Below are 18,805 nucleotides of genomic sequence, written 5' to 3' on the forward strand. Positions count from 1 at the left end.
CCCACCGGAGGGACGAAGGCCGTCTGCAGTGCGCAGGGGGTGGGTAGGGACACACAACTTCTAAATTTGAGCTCTAGGACTGCAGAGGGATTACATTAATACCGATGGTGTCCCAGCTATACTTAAATTCATCATGTTTGTATGATTAAATAAAAGCCTGCTTGTATTTTATTAAAACATTAACAGCAAACAGTTGAAAGAATCTTTATTGTAAACAGTGGTCATTAATAGTTGTTACAAATTGAATTAACTGAAACTCAAAGTTAGCAATCTATATCAGATTTATCAATTTATTTTGTATGATATAACTTGTAATCTTCGCCTCCTCAGCACTTTTTAAAAGATTATTAAAATTATCGGCATTTCAATGGTCTGTTTTTTGGCAGAGTGAGCACCAGAGCATTCCTACCCTCCTAAGAACACTCATTCAAAACCAGGCAGAACTTCCACCTTTGGTCATCACAGCTGTTGCACAAAACTTGTTTTATTATAATGTAAAAAGAATACAAATAGGTGTATTGTAGGTATTACAGACCACATTCAGGCAGTCCCCACGTTGTGCTGTTTTGCATTTTCCTACCTACTCACTGGACAGTCGCTAAAGCATCTTGCTTTCATCTCAAGTGTCCCATGACCACTGTACCCCACTTCTAAAGTGCTGCCCTGACTTAAACAGGGGTGTGCCTGCCCCCGTCACCAGGGATCCTGACTTTGTCATCTACCTCCCCCAGCCTGCTGCTTGTCACGTCAGCGCTCAGCGCAGGGGAGGGACGGCTGGCACAGAAGAGTTAACATTTCAGTTTGTGGAAAAATACCACCTGGGGGTGAGAATGAGCAGTACAAGCTTTACTGTTACACAGAACAGGTCACAGGTGAAACAGATGGCTTGTTCTCAGTCTGCTTTCCTGTGAATTCCATGTCTACATTTCAGGGAAAAGGCAAAGACGGACTTCAAAGTGTCCTCAAACACCATACTGGTACCTTAACAATCAGTTCTATGAAAACGTGAAAACATCCTCTTGTGTTAACAGCACTTAATGGAAATGTATCAGGAACACAACAAGTATCTCTCAAAGAGAAGTAAAAATAGATTATTTCATGAACTACATTCAATAAATATGTTGTAACATAGTGTTCTGTAGTTTTTGTGAAAATAGTTAAAGAAATTTTCAAAACAAATCTAAATAGAGCAGACAAGTAAAGAATGTAAAATTTAAAAGTATACTGAACATCTAAAAGAAAATTTCAATGAACTTTTTTCTGAATACCATTCAGAAATTAAATGATACTGAATATATTAAAATAGGTTCTGAACAATGCTGCAATTAATAACACTCAGAGGTCCTAAATTTCACTCTTTTATCTTCATTTAAAAACTGCGCTGAGCATCACATAGTACGTCAGTCTCCGTTTCAGTTTATTTTAGCACATGTCACGGTCCCTAAGGCGTTCGGTTTTTCTATGAGAGGACTGCAGCCATGCTGAATGCCAATTGCTTTTTACACTTTCCTATCTACATGGTTCAAAGTGACCCTGACCGAATCCTGTTACACTGACCGCAGGCTGAGCATACACTTGATCGCTACCGCTTCTTCACAGCAAACCGCTCTAAGTCTCTGTCCCTGATTCCGTGTGTGTCTCAGTAATACCAGAATGTTCCTTTCAAGTCAGATACAAAGCACATTGAAAACCACCGCTTTGAGAGTGGTAAATCATTACCACGGGATGGCGATATTAGAGCAGAGAGGTCAATTCTCATACTCAAAAATCACTTGTGTGACTTTCTGCACGTGCGCCCTTTTAGTCCAGTGCTTCCCAACTGTTGTCAGGGCATGGCGTGGTTTAAAAAGGTAACATGTTTATGGCGAAAGCTGGGGTGAACCCACCAGACTCTTCCTGGCCAGAGGACTTGCCTGGGGCCATGGTCTCCCCACCTCTCACTGTGTTGTCCTGAGGGCGGAGGGTATAAATATTTTGGCAACTCTTTCCCCAGCGAGCCACGCCCATCAGTCAGAACAGGGCAAACCCACCACTAGGCCAGTGTAACCTCCCTGTGTCTGATACAACATTCTGGGATTGGCTTAGGGTAGTTTAAAATCTGACGGGGATGGGCCACTTTTTTTTGACATGAGATTGATTGGTTTATTTTTTTTTTAACTAGAGTAAGCATACCTGCTTTGTTTGATTCTTATCTAAAAGTTTAAATGAGTCTTCGCTGATCTTGTACAGTTTTAAATAATTAAAATAAGGCAGACAGTGAAAATAACAAGGTATTTGGAAGCGGGTACATCCAGGTTTGAACCCAACTCCTCTATTTTCTATGTGACACCAGGCAAGTTTCTGAACTTCCTGACCCTCCGTTTCCTGCTGGCGCATCTGGAATAAGGACACCTGCGCACGAGCTCCGGTGAGAACAAGAACCACCACACACGCAATGCCAGGACGATGCCGAGGGTGGCCAGACGCTTAACGAGTGACAGCTACCCTCGCTACCTAGCGGTTAAAGCTAGGACGGCATTTTAACTCCTGCCACCTTGCGAACACTTTGTTAATATTTAATGAGGAAACATTCTGTTAGAGTATTTTTGCCCTAGTGCAAAACTAAGGAACCACCATTTCTTACTGTGTCACATCCGTGGAGTTCTTCAATGACTTCGCTTGCGTGTGAGGACAAGGCTGAGAGCCGATGCCCCACCAGTCTGCCTCGGCTCCGAGGAAGCGAAAGGCAGAGCGCACGGCCCGAGCGCACATGCCCCTCCCCAACGTCGGGAGGGCCGCGCTGTGGTTACCGACAGCTCATCCACAGTGAGGCGAAACCGCTGCTTCGTCCTTGTACAGGAGACACAGTGGAATTTTAAGAACACTTTTTAAAAGATTAATTTTGATTTTATCCACTTCTGATCATTATCTTAGTGAAGAGCAACTTGAAGATCAGTGCAACTCAATGCAAGGAACTAGAATTTAGGCTTTCTGAGACTATTTTAAATATGGAGATTAGGTAATAGGTACAGTAGTGCTCTGCAGATAAAATAATCACCAGTTACCACAAACTTGGTAAAAACATAATTGCATGCATACTCTTAAAAAAGTCAAGTCACGACACGAACACATCGAGGACCGCTCTGGACCTTTAGCGGGCGTTCCCGCAGGGGCTGTCTGACACCTGGCAGCCCATGTTCTGGGCGGTCACTTGGACTTTGAACAGGGTGCCGTCGGCGCACGCGCAGAGCTTGTAGCGCACCCAGTCGCCGGCAGCAAGGGGGTCCCCGCCGGAGGAGCTCGGCAGGCGGGCTGTGCTGACCGTCACGGTTCCATTGAGGATGATGCTGTTTTCCTGTTGGGAGAATAACAGTACAACCTGTTCACCTCCACAGACGGGGATACAGCAAATCTAATAAACAAAACTTGCGGGAATGTTAACAAAAGAAGTCAGGAAAAAAGAGCGAACTAAAGACCGCCACGACAACGAAGAAAATGAAACTAATGTCAAGATTAGTAACCTCTTAGTAGTAGTTCATGTTTACCAATACACTTCTAACAGTTTACTTCTCAGTTAGTTAAAATTACATCAGAATTCCTGAGTGCACAATAAAGCTGATTTAAGTCTCAGACCCTTTTAGTTACTTCATAAGAGAGTATTAACAAAGTTATTGATAAGTTTCTGAGGGTGGTAAGAAAAAACATTTTCTCCCAGAAAAAATGAACTTTAATTTCCAATGCCTTTGCAACACCAAGAATGAAGATTTGAACCAGGGGATTCCGAAGACCAGGCACCCCTCCCTGGAAACTGCCCAGGGCGCCCCCTCCTCAGGCCCAGTGCATCAGGAACATCCTTGTACCGGAGGCCCTTTCTTTTTAGGGGGCCTCTCTCCCCCTTCTTTCCTCTTTTCCCTTTTCTTCTTTTCATCCATGCGACAAGTAAGGATGAAATGTCCACTACGTGGTAGATACTATTCTAGGTGCTGGGGTACAGCGGTCAGCAGACGGGCAAAGCCCAAGTCTTCACACCGCTGACATTTAAGTGGGGCGGGCAGACAATACATACAATGACAGTAACACAAACTGCACGTCATCTGAGGAAAGTCAGGGCAAGTAGAGAGAGTGCCCAGGTGGGGTTCTGCTTTCCACAGCGTGGTCAGGGAAGGCCTGCCTCTCCGATAAGGTCCCTGTCCAACAGAAACTGGGTCACACGTGGGAGAAAGCCACGTGGGTGGCCGGGGAGAAGCACTCTGGGCAGAGGAAACCACACACCCAAAGATGCCACACTGAAGATGGGCCTGGGGGTCAGGAACAAGCAGGAGGCCAGTGTGGCTGAAGCAGAGAGAGTGAGGGGTGGACTGGCCAGGGATGTGTCAAAGAAATAACGAGGGGGCAGGTGTGGAAGGCCAGGGAATGGACCTTGAATTTTATTTTGAACTGGAGGGGAAGCCAATCGGAGGGCTCTGAATAGGGAAGTGGTATGACTTTTCAAAAAGGACCACTCTGGATACTGCATACAGAACTGACTACAAGGTGAAAGGGGAAGCAGGGACCACTTAGGAGGCTGTTCCAACAGCACAGGCAGGAAACTGCTGTGGTTTACACCACGGTGGCTGTGGTGCTGGCGGCGGAGCCTGAAGGCTTTGATGATGGGCTGACAGGAACCACCTGGGAACCCTGAGCGACATGCATGCTTGGGGAGGGAAGGGAAATTTAAAGATTTTAGTACTGCTGAGTCTGAGATGCCCATTACATATTAAAGTGGGGAGGGTAAGAAGGTAGCTGGATACGCGGATCTTCAAAAGAAAGATAAAAGCAGAAATTCCAAATCTGAGACTCATGAGCCTAAAGTGCACATTTGTTTGTTTGCTTGTTTACTTATTTATTTATTTATTTATTTATTTTTAGATAGAGGGGAAGGGAAAGAGAAAGAGAGGGTGAGAAACATTAATGTGTGGTTGCTCTCATTCACCCCCAGCTGGGGACCCGGCCCACAACCCAGGCATGTGCCCTGACTGGGAATCGAATCTGCAGCCCCTTGTTTCGCAGGCCTGTGCTCAATCCACTGAGCTACACAAACCAGGGCTATAGTGCACATTTAAAGCAATGAGAAAAACTGGTTATGAAATACCAGGAAGGATAGTATATGGACTAAATGTAATTCTGTGAATTTTCCAATTTTGTTCCAACACTGCCATCTTGTGGTCATTTAATATTACTTTCTAAAAATTGCTACACCAGTTATTTTTTAAAGCAGTTTGATAAAATTCTTTCTAGTGATTAGCTATACACTTAAACGTAACCACTAATATTAACTGAATCACAAAAATAATTATCTTTTCAATACAGACTTCTATTTCTTTAACTATGAAAAAACTGATACGTGTATAAATGAAATTTCAAAGTACTTTAATATTTTCACATTAACAACAGGTGGAATTTCCAGGTGGAAAAGATGAAAGATTTAGGCAACTTGCTAATGGCCAGGTACGAATCTATCACATCTGTTGCTTCTTTGAGTTTCTAGTGTGGAGAACAAGAGCTGCACGAGGACCATTCAACTCTATTTTCTTAGAAGAACGGCTTCCTACTACGGTGTATGAAAAAATAGTGTCGCGACTGGATTTCTGGCAAGAATCACATTTTATGTTCATTTTCTTTACTTAGAGATTGAAGTATGTACTTTAGGGAGAAAAAGCAGTTTATGGAAGTGAAAAACTTAATTTTTAAAGTTTATTTTTCCTAAGAACTAGAAAATTACATTTAAATAAAGGAAAGAATTCTTATAAAAGTCCTTTGGTTTAAGTTCACTTTTGTCATTTAATGCTTGGTAAAAAAAAATAATTAGATTTAATTAAGTAGCAGACAGCAGGTACCAAAAGACACCTTGAACAAACATGCTTAACCAGAACTGTGAGCAGGTGGAACTTCTTCAGACTCATGGGTCCCTTACATGAAATACGTACCTATTAAAATTCAGATGTAATCTGTGAAGCACAAAGAAAGCCTCACTTTCTAAAAGCTACAATACAAGCAAAATCTTTTCCATTTAGAATTTAATAACAGATGTATAAATAGAATTACATTTTATACATTTGCTAATTGTTTTTCACATCACTAGATATAAAATCCAAGAAGGGATATAAAAAATCTTTTCTTTTTAAATCTTTAAAAAATATATTATTTATTTATTTTTAGAGAGGGGAGAAAGAGAGGGCGAGAAACATCAATGTGTGGTTGCCTTTCATGTGCCCCCAACTGGGAACCTGGCCTGCAACCCAGGCATGTGCTCTGACTAGGAATTGAACCAGCAACCCTTTGGTTGCAGGCCAGCGTTCAATCCACTGAGCCACACCAGCCAGGGCGGGATATGAAAAATCTTTAATTGAAAAGAAACCAAAAACTTCACAGAATGTATACTTACTTTGGTATTCCAGAATTTTCTTTGGAAAGTTGTATTGTTGTTTGGTTTTGGTTTTTGTATTTTAAAATAATATAAGTATCATCATATAAACTTTTTAAAAAGAAAATGACAGGCAAGCAGAAATAAAATAAAAATAAAAATAAAAGTCATCTGTTATCCTGCTATCCATAGCTAACCATTGTTGACATTTGGCATGCCTTCCAGATTTTTGCAAAATAAAAATGAGTTATTTCACAAATTATTTTCTAACTTTAACTTCACAACCCATTTTGAACATCTCTCCATATCAAAAAGTATACAACTACAATACAATTTTTAGCAATTGTACACTATTTCACATGTAGATTTATGTGCCCAAGAATCTAATAATTCTCTTAAAATTAAAAAAAATACTCACTGCTTTTAACTCCATGTTACCACCCATGTGAAATTCAATGGTTTTGCCCATAATGAACACTCCTTCATTTCCACGCACTATGGCACGTCCGTCAACTTTTATATTTAAATCACTAGTAGCATTGCTGGTAATCTGAAAATTAAAAAAAAAAAGTAGTGAAAAGAGTTTCTAAATTAAAGTGAGAATTACTGTCAGAGAGAGAGGCATAGCAGTTTCGACCAGGAAGCGTGCAGGGCCAATGTTTTTACTCATGTTTTACGGATGCTGAGGTAAAGAGAGGACCTGATAACAACCACGTAGGTTAGGTCATGATGCACCTAGAGCTCACCCTTTCCGCTGTTCTGGAATTTCTTTCAAGCCACCATAAAACCATAAAAATCCCCTCCCACTTTGTACCTTTAGACCAGCAATTTTCAACTGGAGTGCCACAGAATTTTAAAGCATGCAACACCTGACTACTTAGTCAGGGGCACTGACTTCTTTTCCACTAGATTGTTAAATAAAAATGACAACAGCCAACACTACCAAAACCACCTGGTGTCAGTGAGTCAAAAGTATACCTCTATTTTTTGTCAGATTGGCAAAAAATATATTTTTGGTGTGCTGCTGAATTTTAATAGTTTTTGTGTGCCATGAGATGAAAAAGGTTGAAAATAGTTGCTTTAGACAGTAATTCTCTCCCATTAATAAAGCAAAGAAAACAAATCGTACCCTTTCCGTAGATGCTTTTTGAACATTCAAACTTTTCACTCCACTTGGCAAATGAAACTCATGAGTTTCATAGTCTGTGCTGAATAAAATATTTTGAGTCCTTGGGTCAAAAAACTGCATACCGATGTCACTTGTGATAGAAGTTTTGTTCTTTTCTACACTGAGTTTTGTTGTTCCTTGCTGAAAAACAATCTTCAGAAAAAACATTTTATTGTGAATATGTTTTCGAAGAATACTGGATCCAAAGTTCACCAAGAACACTAGAAGAACACTGTACAATATCAGATTAATTTCCCAGGCTGGGTCTCCATCCACTGAGCCACGCCAGCCAGGGCCCAATATCAGATTAATTTCAAATAAGTTTAACTGCATCTGTCTGCCCACCCTCTACCCACTTGGGAGAAAGATTCTTTAAAGCGGGGGCTCACGGAGTTATGTGCTGCACTGCTCTGCACAAACGCAGGGGTGGAGGCTCAGACGGGCACCCCCTTGTTCTCTGCAGTTAAAATCTTGTCTTACAGCCGCCAGTTGGCAGGGGCTGCCACTGGCTATATTGGCGCATTCTCCTCTAGACTCCCAGAAAGCAGAGGGTATTCAAACCTGCGAAGGTACTTTTTAAAATGCTTTTTTTTTTGTATACAAAAGAAGGGAGTAAACTATGATTTCTTATAGTAATTGTACCTATCACAAAATAAGTGACCGTAAAACAAAATCTAGAATATTAAGGAAACATCTAACATTAATAAATTATAAAACCAATAATATTAAATATGTTTATGAATTTTAAAGAAAAATACCCATTTCCAAAAATCAGATTAGTTTTCTAATGAAAAACTTTTCTCTCATGCCCCTGGGTTAAATTCGGTGGCTTACAGGCTGGTTGTTGCCCGTGATGACCAAGTTCTCATTCCGCCTTCCCCCGACCGTGCTCTTGTACAGAGGGTGTATGACCCCCATGTCGGACACCTGCTTAAATCGAAGCAGGCCGCTTTCGTGGAACTCCATGCTGTCGCAGCCGTTGGGGCCGATGCGGATCACCGCCCAGATGACCAGGGTTATCTGAAAAGGGACCCAAGCCCGCTATCAGTAAGCAGCAAACACTGAACAGGGCTGGAAAACGCACTGGAAGAATAATTACCAAAGGTGAAAACTTCTGAAAGTGTTTCAGTGTGAGATGCACATATCAGTGGGTTTCCCACTTATACAAGAGACTGTTTCGTGTATATCAGGATGTTACACGCTCATACCTGAAGGTCAAAAGCGCTGCAAGGTCTGTAACAGAGGAAGAGCAGTTCATTTCCTCTCTCTCCATCTCTCCCCCAGGGACAACAGCATTCGGCAATGTTATCAATTCTGCCTAGAATTTATCTTCATCTTTTAAAATTATTATCTGTGCATCATTTCTTCTCTCATCAATTTTAGGTTTTATCTATTAATTTTTTATTGTAACAGGTAAGAATTTTAGCTCCTTCACATTTCTTCTCCCCCAACTTCAATGTCAAATTTTGGCTGAATCCACGTTTAGTATTTTCAGTTCATGACCATGTAAATACTAGTCACTGCTCAGCCAAGTGCTACACGATGACAGCAGTTGCTTTCTGGTACGTTGTGTCTCTCAGAGTTTAACAGTCTTCCCTTCATTTGCTTAGTTTCTTTGAAAATTTGACTAAATCTTTTCAAACCCTCCAACCTTTTTGTCAAATGTCTCACAATAAAACGGCCTAGAAGTCCAAACCTCCCAGAGGACCTACGAGTGCTGTTTCTCTCTCTCCGGAGCCCGTCTTCTGGCTGCGGCCTGGACTTCGCTCGGGGGTCTGCGGCACAGCTGTGGTCAGGAACCGCCCTCACTTTTGCGCCGGAGCTTCCTGCTGTCCTCCTCCCTGCAGATACCCCTTTCCTGCATCCTCATCCTCAACGTTCCTGCTCTGGTACCTCCTGTTGGTAGAGCACGTCCTCCCGTGGCTTCCTTAGAAGGAATGTATGTGAAGTAAAAATTCTCGCGAGTGTTCATGTCTAAAAAATGTCTTTAAAATCCCTCACATCTGACAATAGACCAGCTTTGTGTATGTTTCTAGATTTGAAATGGTTTTCTCTCCAAATTCTGAAGGTCCCTGCTTACTTACCTGCTAGTTTCCAGGGCTGCTTTTGACATGTCTGATGCCACTGTGATGTTCTACTCCTTATACATAACCTGTTCCTTTCCCTCTGCAAGACTTTAGGATCTTCCCTTTGTCCCTGGTTCACTTTCACAGTGACGGCCTCGGCATGAGTCTTTCCTCTGGGCTTTGCTGGACCCCGTACGCTGCTTCCAGTCTGTTCTAGGAAGTTTTCTTGGCTTATTTGAAAACTTTCTCCCCGGTGTGTTCCCTCCTCTCTCTTTCTGAAACACCTATTAACATAGTGTTACAGTTCCTGGGTTAATTCTTAATATGTTAAACTTTCCAGAAGAGTTCCTTTTCTTTGTCTTCCAAGATCTATCCATCTATCTATCTATCTATCTATCTATCTATCTATCTATCTATCTATCTATCTAGTTCTGTGGGTTCCTTATTCTTTAATTGCTCCTTGTTTCATGGATGCAATATCCTCTCTTCTCTGAAGATATTGATTTTAGTGTTTTTTTTTTTTAAGTCTTCTGTGCTTTATTTATCTTCTTGCATTCCTACTTTCCCCATGGTTTGGTTGTTTTTTATCTCTATCATTTTTCAGTTCTGGGAGCTTTCCAAAAAAAATATATATATATATATATATATATATATATATATATATATATTGATCCCTGGAGGATATATAGATAGATAGATAGATAGATCGATCGATCGATCCCTGGAGGCTCAGTGTCCATAATCAACAGTGAGGTTGCAAAAACTCCACACAAACTTCTGCGCGGGGTGGGCTTGTGACTGAGGCCTCTTGTGGCCCTTTCCCTGGGACCTGCCAAGTGTCAGCATCTCCAGGTCTTTCCTCTGAGGTGTTCCAGTTTCTCCAGAGAAGGAGCGCTAATCTCTCGCCCACAGGATATAAGCACCACGTGGTGCCGGGAAGCTGGAGGTGGAGGATGAGATGGGGGTGAGGGAGCCTGGGAAGGAACTCTCAGTGCTCGGCATTCAGACTTGCTGGCCTTCTGCGTAGAAGCCCATCTCACGTAAGAAGCCTCTCCAGTTCAGCGTTTTCTCGAGTCGGGTTAGGAGGGTTGACTGACTGCTGGCTGGAAGGCAGAGGAAGGCCAGGGACCTCACGGCTCGGCTCCTTCTACAGATTTTCCAGGCAAGCTCTGTTTTCAGTTCTCACCTCACCCTTGCTTTTCAAAGTTCTTGTACTTCCCGTTCCTGAAGCTTCTCAGGATTCTGCAGGGCACTTTCGCCAGCACACCCTGCCACCCCCTCCCCAGCACCCACACCAGTTTCTTGCTGTTCCTCCTCCTCCCTTTTGTCTCCATTATCACCTAGCATTTCAGTTGCCTCCGCTTTCTTCCAAGGTATTTCTTGGAAAGTATGGACATTTTACCTGGGATGAGCTTTTTTAGAGAGAAACGGAAAGAAAATGTCTTTAATCTGCCACCTTAATCAAAAGTTTCCAGTAAGATAAATTAACAAAATAAAATAGCTTTGGAATATGTGCTCCTAGTAAGCTATTTATAGTACCAGCTCTTTTAAAGTAAAGAATCAGACAGAGTTTTAGTTGTATATAAATACAAAGGACTTGCTTGGAAGTATTTGAAGTAAAAAAATAAATGAAATCACCTTAGAACTGCTGAAGTCCACATTCATAGTCTTAGGTATACCAATAATCACTCTCTGAAAATGTAACCCTTAGATAGTAATACACTTGGATTAAAAGTGTTCTTCCATAAAAAAGCCAATATCTTTGAAAAAGGCAACATGCCATGTCCCCTGCACCTTTGTGTAAGGTAGCATACCCGATGCTTTCCTCTTTGACAACAGAGATTTAAGACTATAAAATATCACCCCTCACTGCCATCCAAGGGTTTACAACTTTAAAAATCTAGCTGGGAAGACAAGACTAAATGTAAAAAAAAAAACTGAACGAAAAGAGAGAGGATTACATTTTTTAGGAGAGGTGAAACAATAAAATCATCTTGGCAAAGGTCTCTTCTATTGAGTTGATTCTAACCTTTTAAAAGCCCTTTAATGGGAAGAATCCATGAACACTTTTTAAAAATACAATGAATACATGGCAGTTTTGGTGTACTAACATATATACATATATACTCAACATGAGATACGATATGTTTAGAAAATCAGGAAGTAAGAGGGTCCCAAAAGACATCATGGAAACAAAGCCCACGATGTCACTGACGCTCGGAAGAAAAGTCCCACATGATGAAAAACGACAGCCCGCGCCCCACACTCACAGTGAGGTTGATGGCAGCCAGGATGAACAGGAGGACAATCACGCAGATGGCTAGGTTGCCCTTGCGCCCTCTCAGGCCGGTTTTGTGGAGGCGGTCCTCGTCAATGGGAATGTACCCGGCTTTGAAGTTACTGTTGTGCTCTTTATTGACATTCCTTCTCTCGACAGCCTTCTCACGCATGGACTTCTTTACAGGGCCGTTGGAACTTTGCTAAAACACAGTACAACATGTTGGCACAGCTACACGCTCTCTTTTTGACACAGTCACTCATTAAGTGCATATAAGAAAGCTGACTTGCTCAGTGATGGATTTCCCACTAACAAACTTCAAATCGCATTGGGTCTCAGGCTCCAAGTGAGGGCATTACTCAGTGCTGGAGGCAGGTAGAGAACTCTTGGTGGGACCACCTGATAGCTCATTTCCACTCTCTGCTTTGAACTGTCCTACTTCGGTAAAGCGTACGGTTCGCTCATTTGGGGGAAGAGTGGACATATACATTCTAGAGTGGGTAATCTTTTTTACTGATCTATTAGTAGTATTTTAATATCTTTTTTTGTTTTCCAAGTACAGTGGTCTCCATTTTCCCACCACCACTTTCCCCTACCCCACCCACCCCCACTTCCCGCCCTCAATCCTTCCCCCCTTTGTCTTTGTCCGTGGGCCCTTTATACATTTATTATTTTTTTAGTTATAAGTCTTCATTTACATGAAAGGAATTTGGAAAGGCTGGTAGACTTTGTTAGTTATCAAAGCTAAAAGTTGGCTGAAGTTAACACTACCGTAGACCAGCGGTTTTTAAAGTATGGGCTGGGCAGTCCTGGAGGGGTCCTCTGAACCCTCTCAGGGCTCTGAGGGGTGAAGACTGTTTCCAAAACAACACTAAGATGTGACTTCACTTTTCTACTCTCCCCTCCCGAATGCACAGGGAGCTTCCACAGGCTCCATGCCTACGGGTGACGACATCGCTGCTCTGACAGCTAAAGAAACTGTGCTCTGTGCATCCCTGTGTCAGAATCTCTTTCAGTTTTAATTTCTAATACAGTAAATATCAATGGATATAACCCGTGTAAACAGAAGCCCTTAGGGATCCTCAGTAATTTTTAGGAGTGTAAAGAGGACCCGGGACCACAAAGCTTGAGAAGCTGACGTGGCCTCCAGTTGCACCACACGTTAGGTAATCACCTGGTGTGTCACAAACGCAAAGGGGACAGGTAGAAATGGATCCTGCCCAATGTACATGTACTTTAGAGCTTCCAGAAAGTTTGTTTACTGAGTAGGCATTTATTAAGCACTTTATGCTTAAACATCAATAGCATACATAGGAAAACAAAAGAAATACAGGGCAGGATCCTTACCATCTAGATATTATAAATGTGACTTGGGTACATAAAACGGTAATGCAGTAAAGTATTCTGTATGTCCAGGGGCCAAAATCAACAGTATAGAGAATACATGCTGTGGAGTTTAATGGGAGGAGAGACAGGACGGCTTGCAGTTGTCAGGCAAAGGGCCAGAGGGGGTTTGTAGGATCTGGCAATTCAGGGAGAATAAAGTAGGAAAAGAAGGGCAGCTTATGAACGTTTTTGCACTGCTGGGTACAAATGCTAGTCTTTATGTCTGTTTAACTGGGAGCCATTAGAAGTTTCTGAATGAGAATGACGTGTTTCAGGGTGCTAAATGTGGGGGCATTTGTAGGTGAGCTAGGAAATGTGACTACCAGGAAGTAGGCTGATGGGATGTTGCAGGAATAGAGGTTTGTGGTAATGAAGTTCTAAACTACAATGGGATGAGAAAGGATAGATAAAAAAATATGCTTCAAGAGAAAAGTCAACTGAACTTGTAGCCATGTTAAGAAAAAGAGTCTCATGTTTACTAAATGGTGACTAGTTCAATATGGGGAATGAAGGAGGGAGGAGGTACTACGTGTTGAATTTGAACTAAATGAGAAATGACATGTGACTCCAAGGCGGTGGGAAGGATGCGGCGCATATTAGGTCATCAAGACTAGAGATACAGGTTTGAGAGCCCTCAGCCTCAAGTAAAGTTAAATCTATGAGATGTAATAGTGAGAAACTCAATGTGTAGGAACAAAGGAAAAATAAGAAATGCAACAAATGGTAAGAAAATCCAGGATGTACAGTGTTGCTGAGCTTGATTTCTTAGGAGGTGCCTCTATAACTTTCAAAGATGAACTTTGTATAGCAAATTGGCAAATAGGGAATAGCCTGGAAAAGATGCCAGCATAGTTTACATGAGTCTGGAAGAAGAGGACGGTAAAGAAAGAAGATTGTATCCAAAGACTTACGCACTGTCAGAGGGAAACCATGCTTCTTCTGATTTAGTACCTTGTCTCCCTCCCCCAGTCTGGGGGAGGAGTTGCAGGGTTGACGGCAGAGGGAAACATGTCAAGAGGGGCAGACCGAAGATCTCAAAGTGGAGCAGGGCAACGTGGGAAACGAGACCCTGCAAAATCAGTGAAGTGATGGAGTTTAGGAGAAAGAGCAGTCTTCAAGGTTGGGCTCCCACGTCACTGAATTGCAAGGAAGGGCAAACATTCTTCTTTTTCCTAAGAATGTTAAAGGCAAGGCCATCTCATGTCATGGGTAGCAGGGTGCTTGATGGCTTGTGGAAAAAGGCAGGAATAATCACAGTGAGTAATGTGGCAGATAAAAACTGTAAAATTCCACAGAGAGTAAGGAAGGCTCGATAGAAGATAATTCTACCTACTCGACAGATTTTTCTCACAAAGCAGAATGCAGACGCACTTGTGGGGATTGTGCAGCCGTGTGCGGCGCCACACCTGCGAGGTTCACTGGCACTGTGTATGTTTTAGCACCGCATGTGCATCTTGACAATTTTCCCCGAACGTAGTAAAATACCTTGAGAGGTGTGCTTTCTTCTAATTTTCATAGACACTGGTGACACTGCTGATAGGTGGGTAACTTAAGTCTTCACCAGTTTGAATATAGGTCTACATAAAGGAGGGTGGGGCAAAATTCATCCCTGTGGGATGCATTCTTTACTCTTCTCTGCCAGCTCATGCGCATTATTATATTCACTGGATGCATTTAACAGTTACTGAAGAGGGACTATATGCCAGACGCTCAGGCTGCCAAGATTAGCAAGATATAGCAACCACCCTCAATGAATTCACAAGCAAGCAGGGTAGACAGACAAGGCCAGGACCAACTGCACTTGCACACAGAGAGCACCGTAGTGAGGCAGTGTACAGGATACCGAAAGGGTACATGCGAGGAAGGCAACTGTACTTAGTGAGTGGGGCATCAGTTGAAGGTTTTTAAGACAATTTGAGGTTTCAGTTGAATCTTGAACCAGATAAACAGGTGCTAGCCAGGCAAAAAGTGCAGAGAAGTGGATTCCAGGCAGAGGGAACAGCATGGAAATTCTGGTAACAACTATCTCTGGGTAAGCTAGTTTTGTAGCTTTATGTGGGTGGTGAAGAGGGTAAGTACAGGAATAGGGAAAATTGAGGTCAGAGATGTTTTTAGAGGCCAGTAAATGAATGGACATAAGTGCCGTGTCAAGAACAATGGACTTTATCTTTACAGTGATGGGAAACCCAAAATTTAAAATGTTAGTGATACAATTTAGATTTGCATTGCAGCAAAATCAACCCAAAAAAGAGATGAACTGGAACAGAAGAATTTAGAGTTGAAGATATCAACGGAAGGTTTCTCCAACAGCCCCAAATGAGGGCTTGACCAAGCTCTGGCACTGGACATGAAAAGATTGGGCAGAGGTGTTAAGAGGCAGGACCTGGCGCAGGACTGGATGTGAATGAGACAAAGTGGGATCTGAGGTCACTCCCAAGTAGGGCCTACTGCACAGCTGGTGGGATCTGAAGGTAAAAAGACAACGTGGGTTTCTTCCTTCAAATACCAAGCCTGGGACAGCACAGCATTAGACAAAGTGCAGGTCCCTTCTGAGTACCCCTAAGCTGGCTCAGATCCCAAGTTCCTGGCTAGGTCAACCAGGAGAATGAATGGTTGTAGCCCTTTTAATAGTAAATATAGTACAATCCAGTTTTGAACATTTTGAGTTTGAACTGCCTGTGGAAAATTCAGTAAAATTCAGGGCTAGAGACATAAATGCCTAATAACTTTGAAGTGGAGATGGAGGGATGGGTCAGGCGGCTGGTTTATGTGTAAAGCAAGAATGAAACCTTGGTGGAACCTCAAGAACATCAATAGGTGATGAAGACTCAAAAAGCACCATTTAAAACAGAAGCTGATAAATTAGGAGGGAAATCGGGAAAGTCAAAGAACAATTTTAATCTCAACGACTGCAAGCTTTGTCTCCTTTCACCTATTCTATTCTATTCTATTCTATTCTATTCTATTCTATTCTATTCTATTATTGTATTTATTCTACTCTATTCTAATCTATGTATTCCACTCTACCATTACAACCTGTAGCTTGCCTATTGTCTTTAGCTGATTGTTCTGCATTTGTTAGGCGATTTGACTTTAAGCTCCCTGAAGGGAGATTTTGTGTCATCTATGTTTTATATCCCTTAGAATGACCCTTTCAGTGATGTGTATATAAATATCTATCTAATGGGTCTCTGAAAGCAGTTAATTACCTAAGAAAATATTTCCAGAAAAAAAGATTTTCTGGAAAAAACAATGTCAGTTGACTCGTATTTTTTAAACAATGTATGATACTGGGACATTTTCAAAAGAAACTAGCTCATCATAGTTGTTTTTTCCTAAAGGAAAAAAAAACGGTTAAAGGGAAAAAAAGTGACCATGAAAATTATGTTTGTTATAAGAGATCACCCCAGTAACTATAAGTACATATCTATATGTACATACACATATTCATATATATATGTACATACACATATTCATATATATATTCTCTTGCATTTTGGGGGAAAATAGCCTTTGAAACTATTCTAAGTTACAAGACCACAATGCAGATCAGGAAATACTACATAAAGCATTTTAAAAAATTACTTTAAACCAGTCGGACAGGAGACACTTTTACACTGGTGACTAACGCTCCAAAAACCAAAGCGCAGACGACTCCTGGACGTCTCATATCCCTGGAGAGGATGGCAGAAACAAGAAGTAGCCACGAGCGGGCACCGGGCGACAGCTGACTGTTTCTTGGCGGCGCCAGGGCTGAGGTTATTTTTACCCGCATCTTCTCTGGCCGCGGAACGGGGCTCGTCCCGGCCACAGGCTCCGGGCTGCCAGGCCGCCTCTGGACTCTCAGCACAGCGATCCCTGCTCCCCTGGCCGAGGGACAGCCAGGCAAGGGGTGCAGCCCGGCCTTTGCCAGCATCCTGGGTGCGGACAGCTCCTTCTGCCCCGCCCAGACCTGCGGAGCCGGGCTCCGCAGCGAGCGCCGGGCCTCCGCTGGCCCTAGTGCCCCGGCCCCCACCAGCCAGCCCTACAGAGGGACCCAGCGGCAGGACCCCGGCGCCCTGCCCCTCCAGCCGCTGCCCTGCCGCAGCAGGGCTCACAGACCTGCTCCGCCGCCGCCGCAGCTGCCGCCGCCGCCATCTTCCCGCGCCCGCCAGCACCGGCGCCTGCGCCTGCGCCCTAGAGTCAGGGGTGGGAGGGCCCGCGCTCACTGCGCTCACTGCGCTCACTGCACTCCCGCTACTGCACAGTAGGAGTGGGCTTTGGAGCCCTGCGAGCTCTGCCACCCCCCCGCACCAGGGACTATGGTCCTGGGAACATTTTCTCACGCACGCGGGGATTCCTCCTCTGGGTTCTTCCAAAAGGGCACGAGGATGCCTCTCCCTTTCCCCTCCATTCCCGGTCTTGCTGGGCTGGTGCGATCCCGAGCTGGGCATTCTTGTTACGTCACCGGCCGAAGTCTCCAGGCTGGGCCGGAAAGGGGCATTTTCGAGAGTACACGTGGTGACAGGGGTGTATACACGAGAATAGACAGGGGTGACAACGTAGATGGATAGGAGGTAAGAAGTCGACAGTTAGCCAGCTAAAAACATGAAAACAGAGTCTTCAAGGAAGACAGCCATTCAGGGATGCTTCTTACCTTCGGAAGACCTATAAAGTCTCATGCTTTTTTCTGTGGCATTGGGGGTCGTACATCCCAAGGGGCCTAATTTAACAGAGGTGCTGCCCCCCAGGAAGCACCCAAATGCACAAGTCACTTGAGTACGCATTCCTTGTTCCTGGTCTTCAGTATGATCCAATAATCCTCTTGGTTTTGTTTGTTTGTTTTTGTTTTTAATGCAGTGAGGGCAGTAGCAACCAAGGTACAAAAACTGTTTCTCAGGTAACTGGAACCACTTCTAATAAGCACCTTTGAGCCCTAGGGCTGCCTAATTCAGCAGGAAGCACCAAGGAGACTGGCTGGCAAAACTTTTCTCTAGGAACTATATCAAAATTTTGCTTTTTGATGTCTGGAACCATTATTTCACTGCTCTGCCTACTTTACATCAGAAGATTGTTGTGAATTTAAAATAGGTAATTGGTTGCATAATAAATCCCTCATAAACTTTTCCCTTCTCTCCCCCGACTTTGGCTAATGTGGTCTTTTCAAAATATATTATCATCAAACTTTTTTTTGAAATAATAATATTTAGAGACCACTGTATACCTGGCAATGACTCTTTAACTCTCCCAACAGTCATATGGGATAAATCATATCCCCATTTTACAAATGAAGAAATCAAGACTCATAGAAGTTAAAAGGCTAACCAAGTTTACAACTAATAAAGAGTCAGGATGGAACCTAGTTCCACCTTATTAAAGTCTTTGTTCTTTCTACCATATAAGAATATTTAATTCTGCATTTTCTTTTGCCTGTTGCATATTACTAGCAGTTAGAAGTGCAAACCAAGGAGAGAGTACTAGTTAGTTTTTTTTTGTTTTTTTTTGTTTTTTTTTCTGAGAGAGGGGAAGGGAAGGGGAAAGAGTGG

General features: G+C 42.9%; 1 protein-coding gene across 1 annotated transcript; it reads right to left on the bottom strand.

Annotated features, from left to right (window-relative positions):
• Nucleotides 1-188: 188 nt before the first annotated feature.
• On the bottom strand, nt 189-17,432 carry SGCB (sarcoglycan beta). Its single transcript, XM_037134767.2, has 6 exons — nt 17,382-17,432; nt 11,887-12,096; nt 8,385-8,570; nt 7,512-7,703; nt 6,801-6,932; nt 189-3,334 (listed from the first exon to the last, which is right to left on the bottom strand). The coding sequence occupies exons 1-6, from the start codon at nt 17,415-17,417 to the stop codon at nt 3,131-3,133; spliced, it is 960 nt and encodes a 319-aa protein (XP_036990662.2). The 5' UTR covers nt 17,418-17,432; the 3' UTR covers nt 189-3,130.
• Between the last annotated feature and the right edge of the window lie 1,373 nt (nt 17,433-18,805).

This window comes from Artibeus jamaicensis, unplaced genomic scaffold, assembly GCF_021234435.1.
Source record: "Artibeus jamaicensis isolate MK-2021 breed Jamaican fruit bat unplaced genomic scaffold, CSHL_Jam_final contig_889, whole genome shotgun sequence".
Classification (NCBI taxonomy): domain Eukaryota; kingdom Metazoa; phylum Chordata; class Mammalia; order Chiroptera; family Phyllostomidae; genus Artibeus; species Artibeus jamaicensis.

Coding starts and splice junctions, on each gene's coding strand:
- SGCB (XM_037134767.2), bottom strand. CDS start 17,417: ATGGCGGCGGCGGCAGCTGCGGCGGCGGCGGAGCAG. Junction 12,097..17,381: donor CTGCGGCGGCGGCGGAGCAG/GTCTGTGAGCCC, acceptor ACTGTGTTTTAG/CAAAGTTCCAACGGCCCTGT. Junction 8,571..11,886: donor TGGCTGCCATCAACCTCACT/GTGAGTGTGGGG, acceptor GTCCCTTTTCAG/ATAACCCTGGTCATCTGGGC.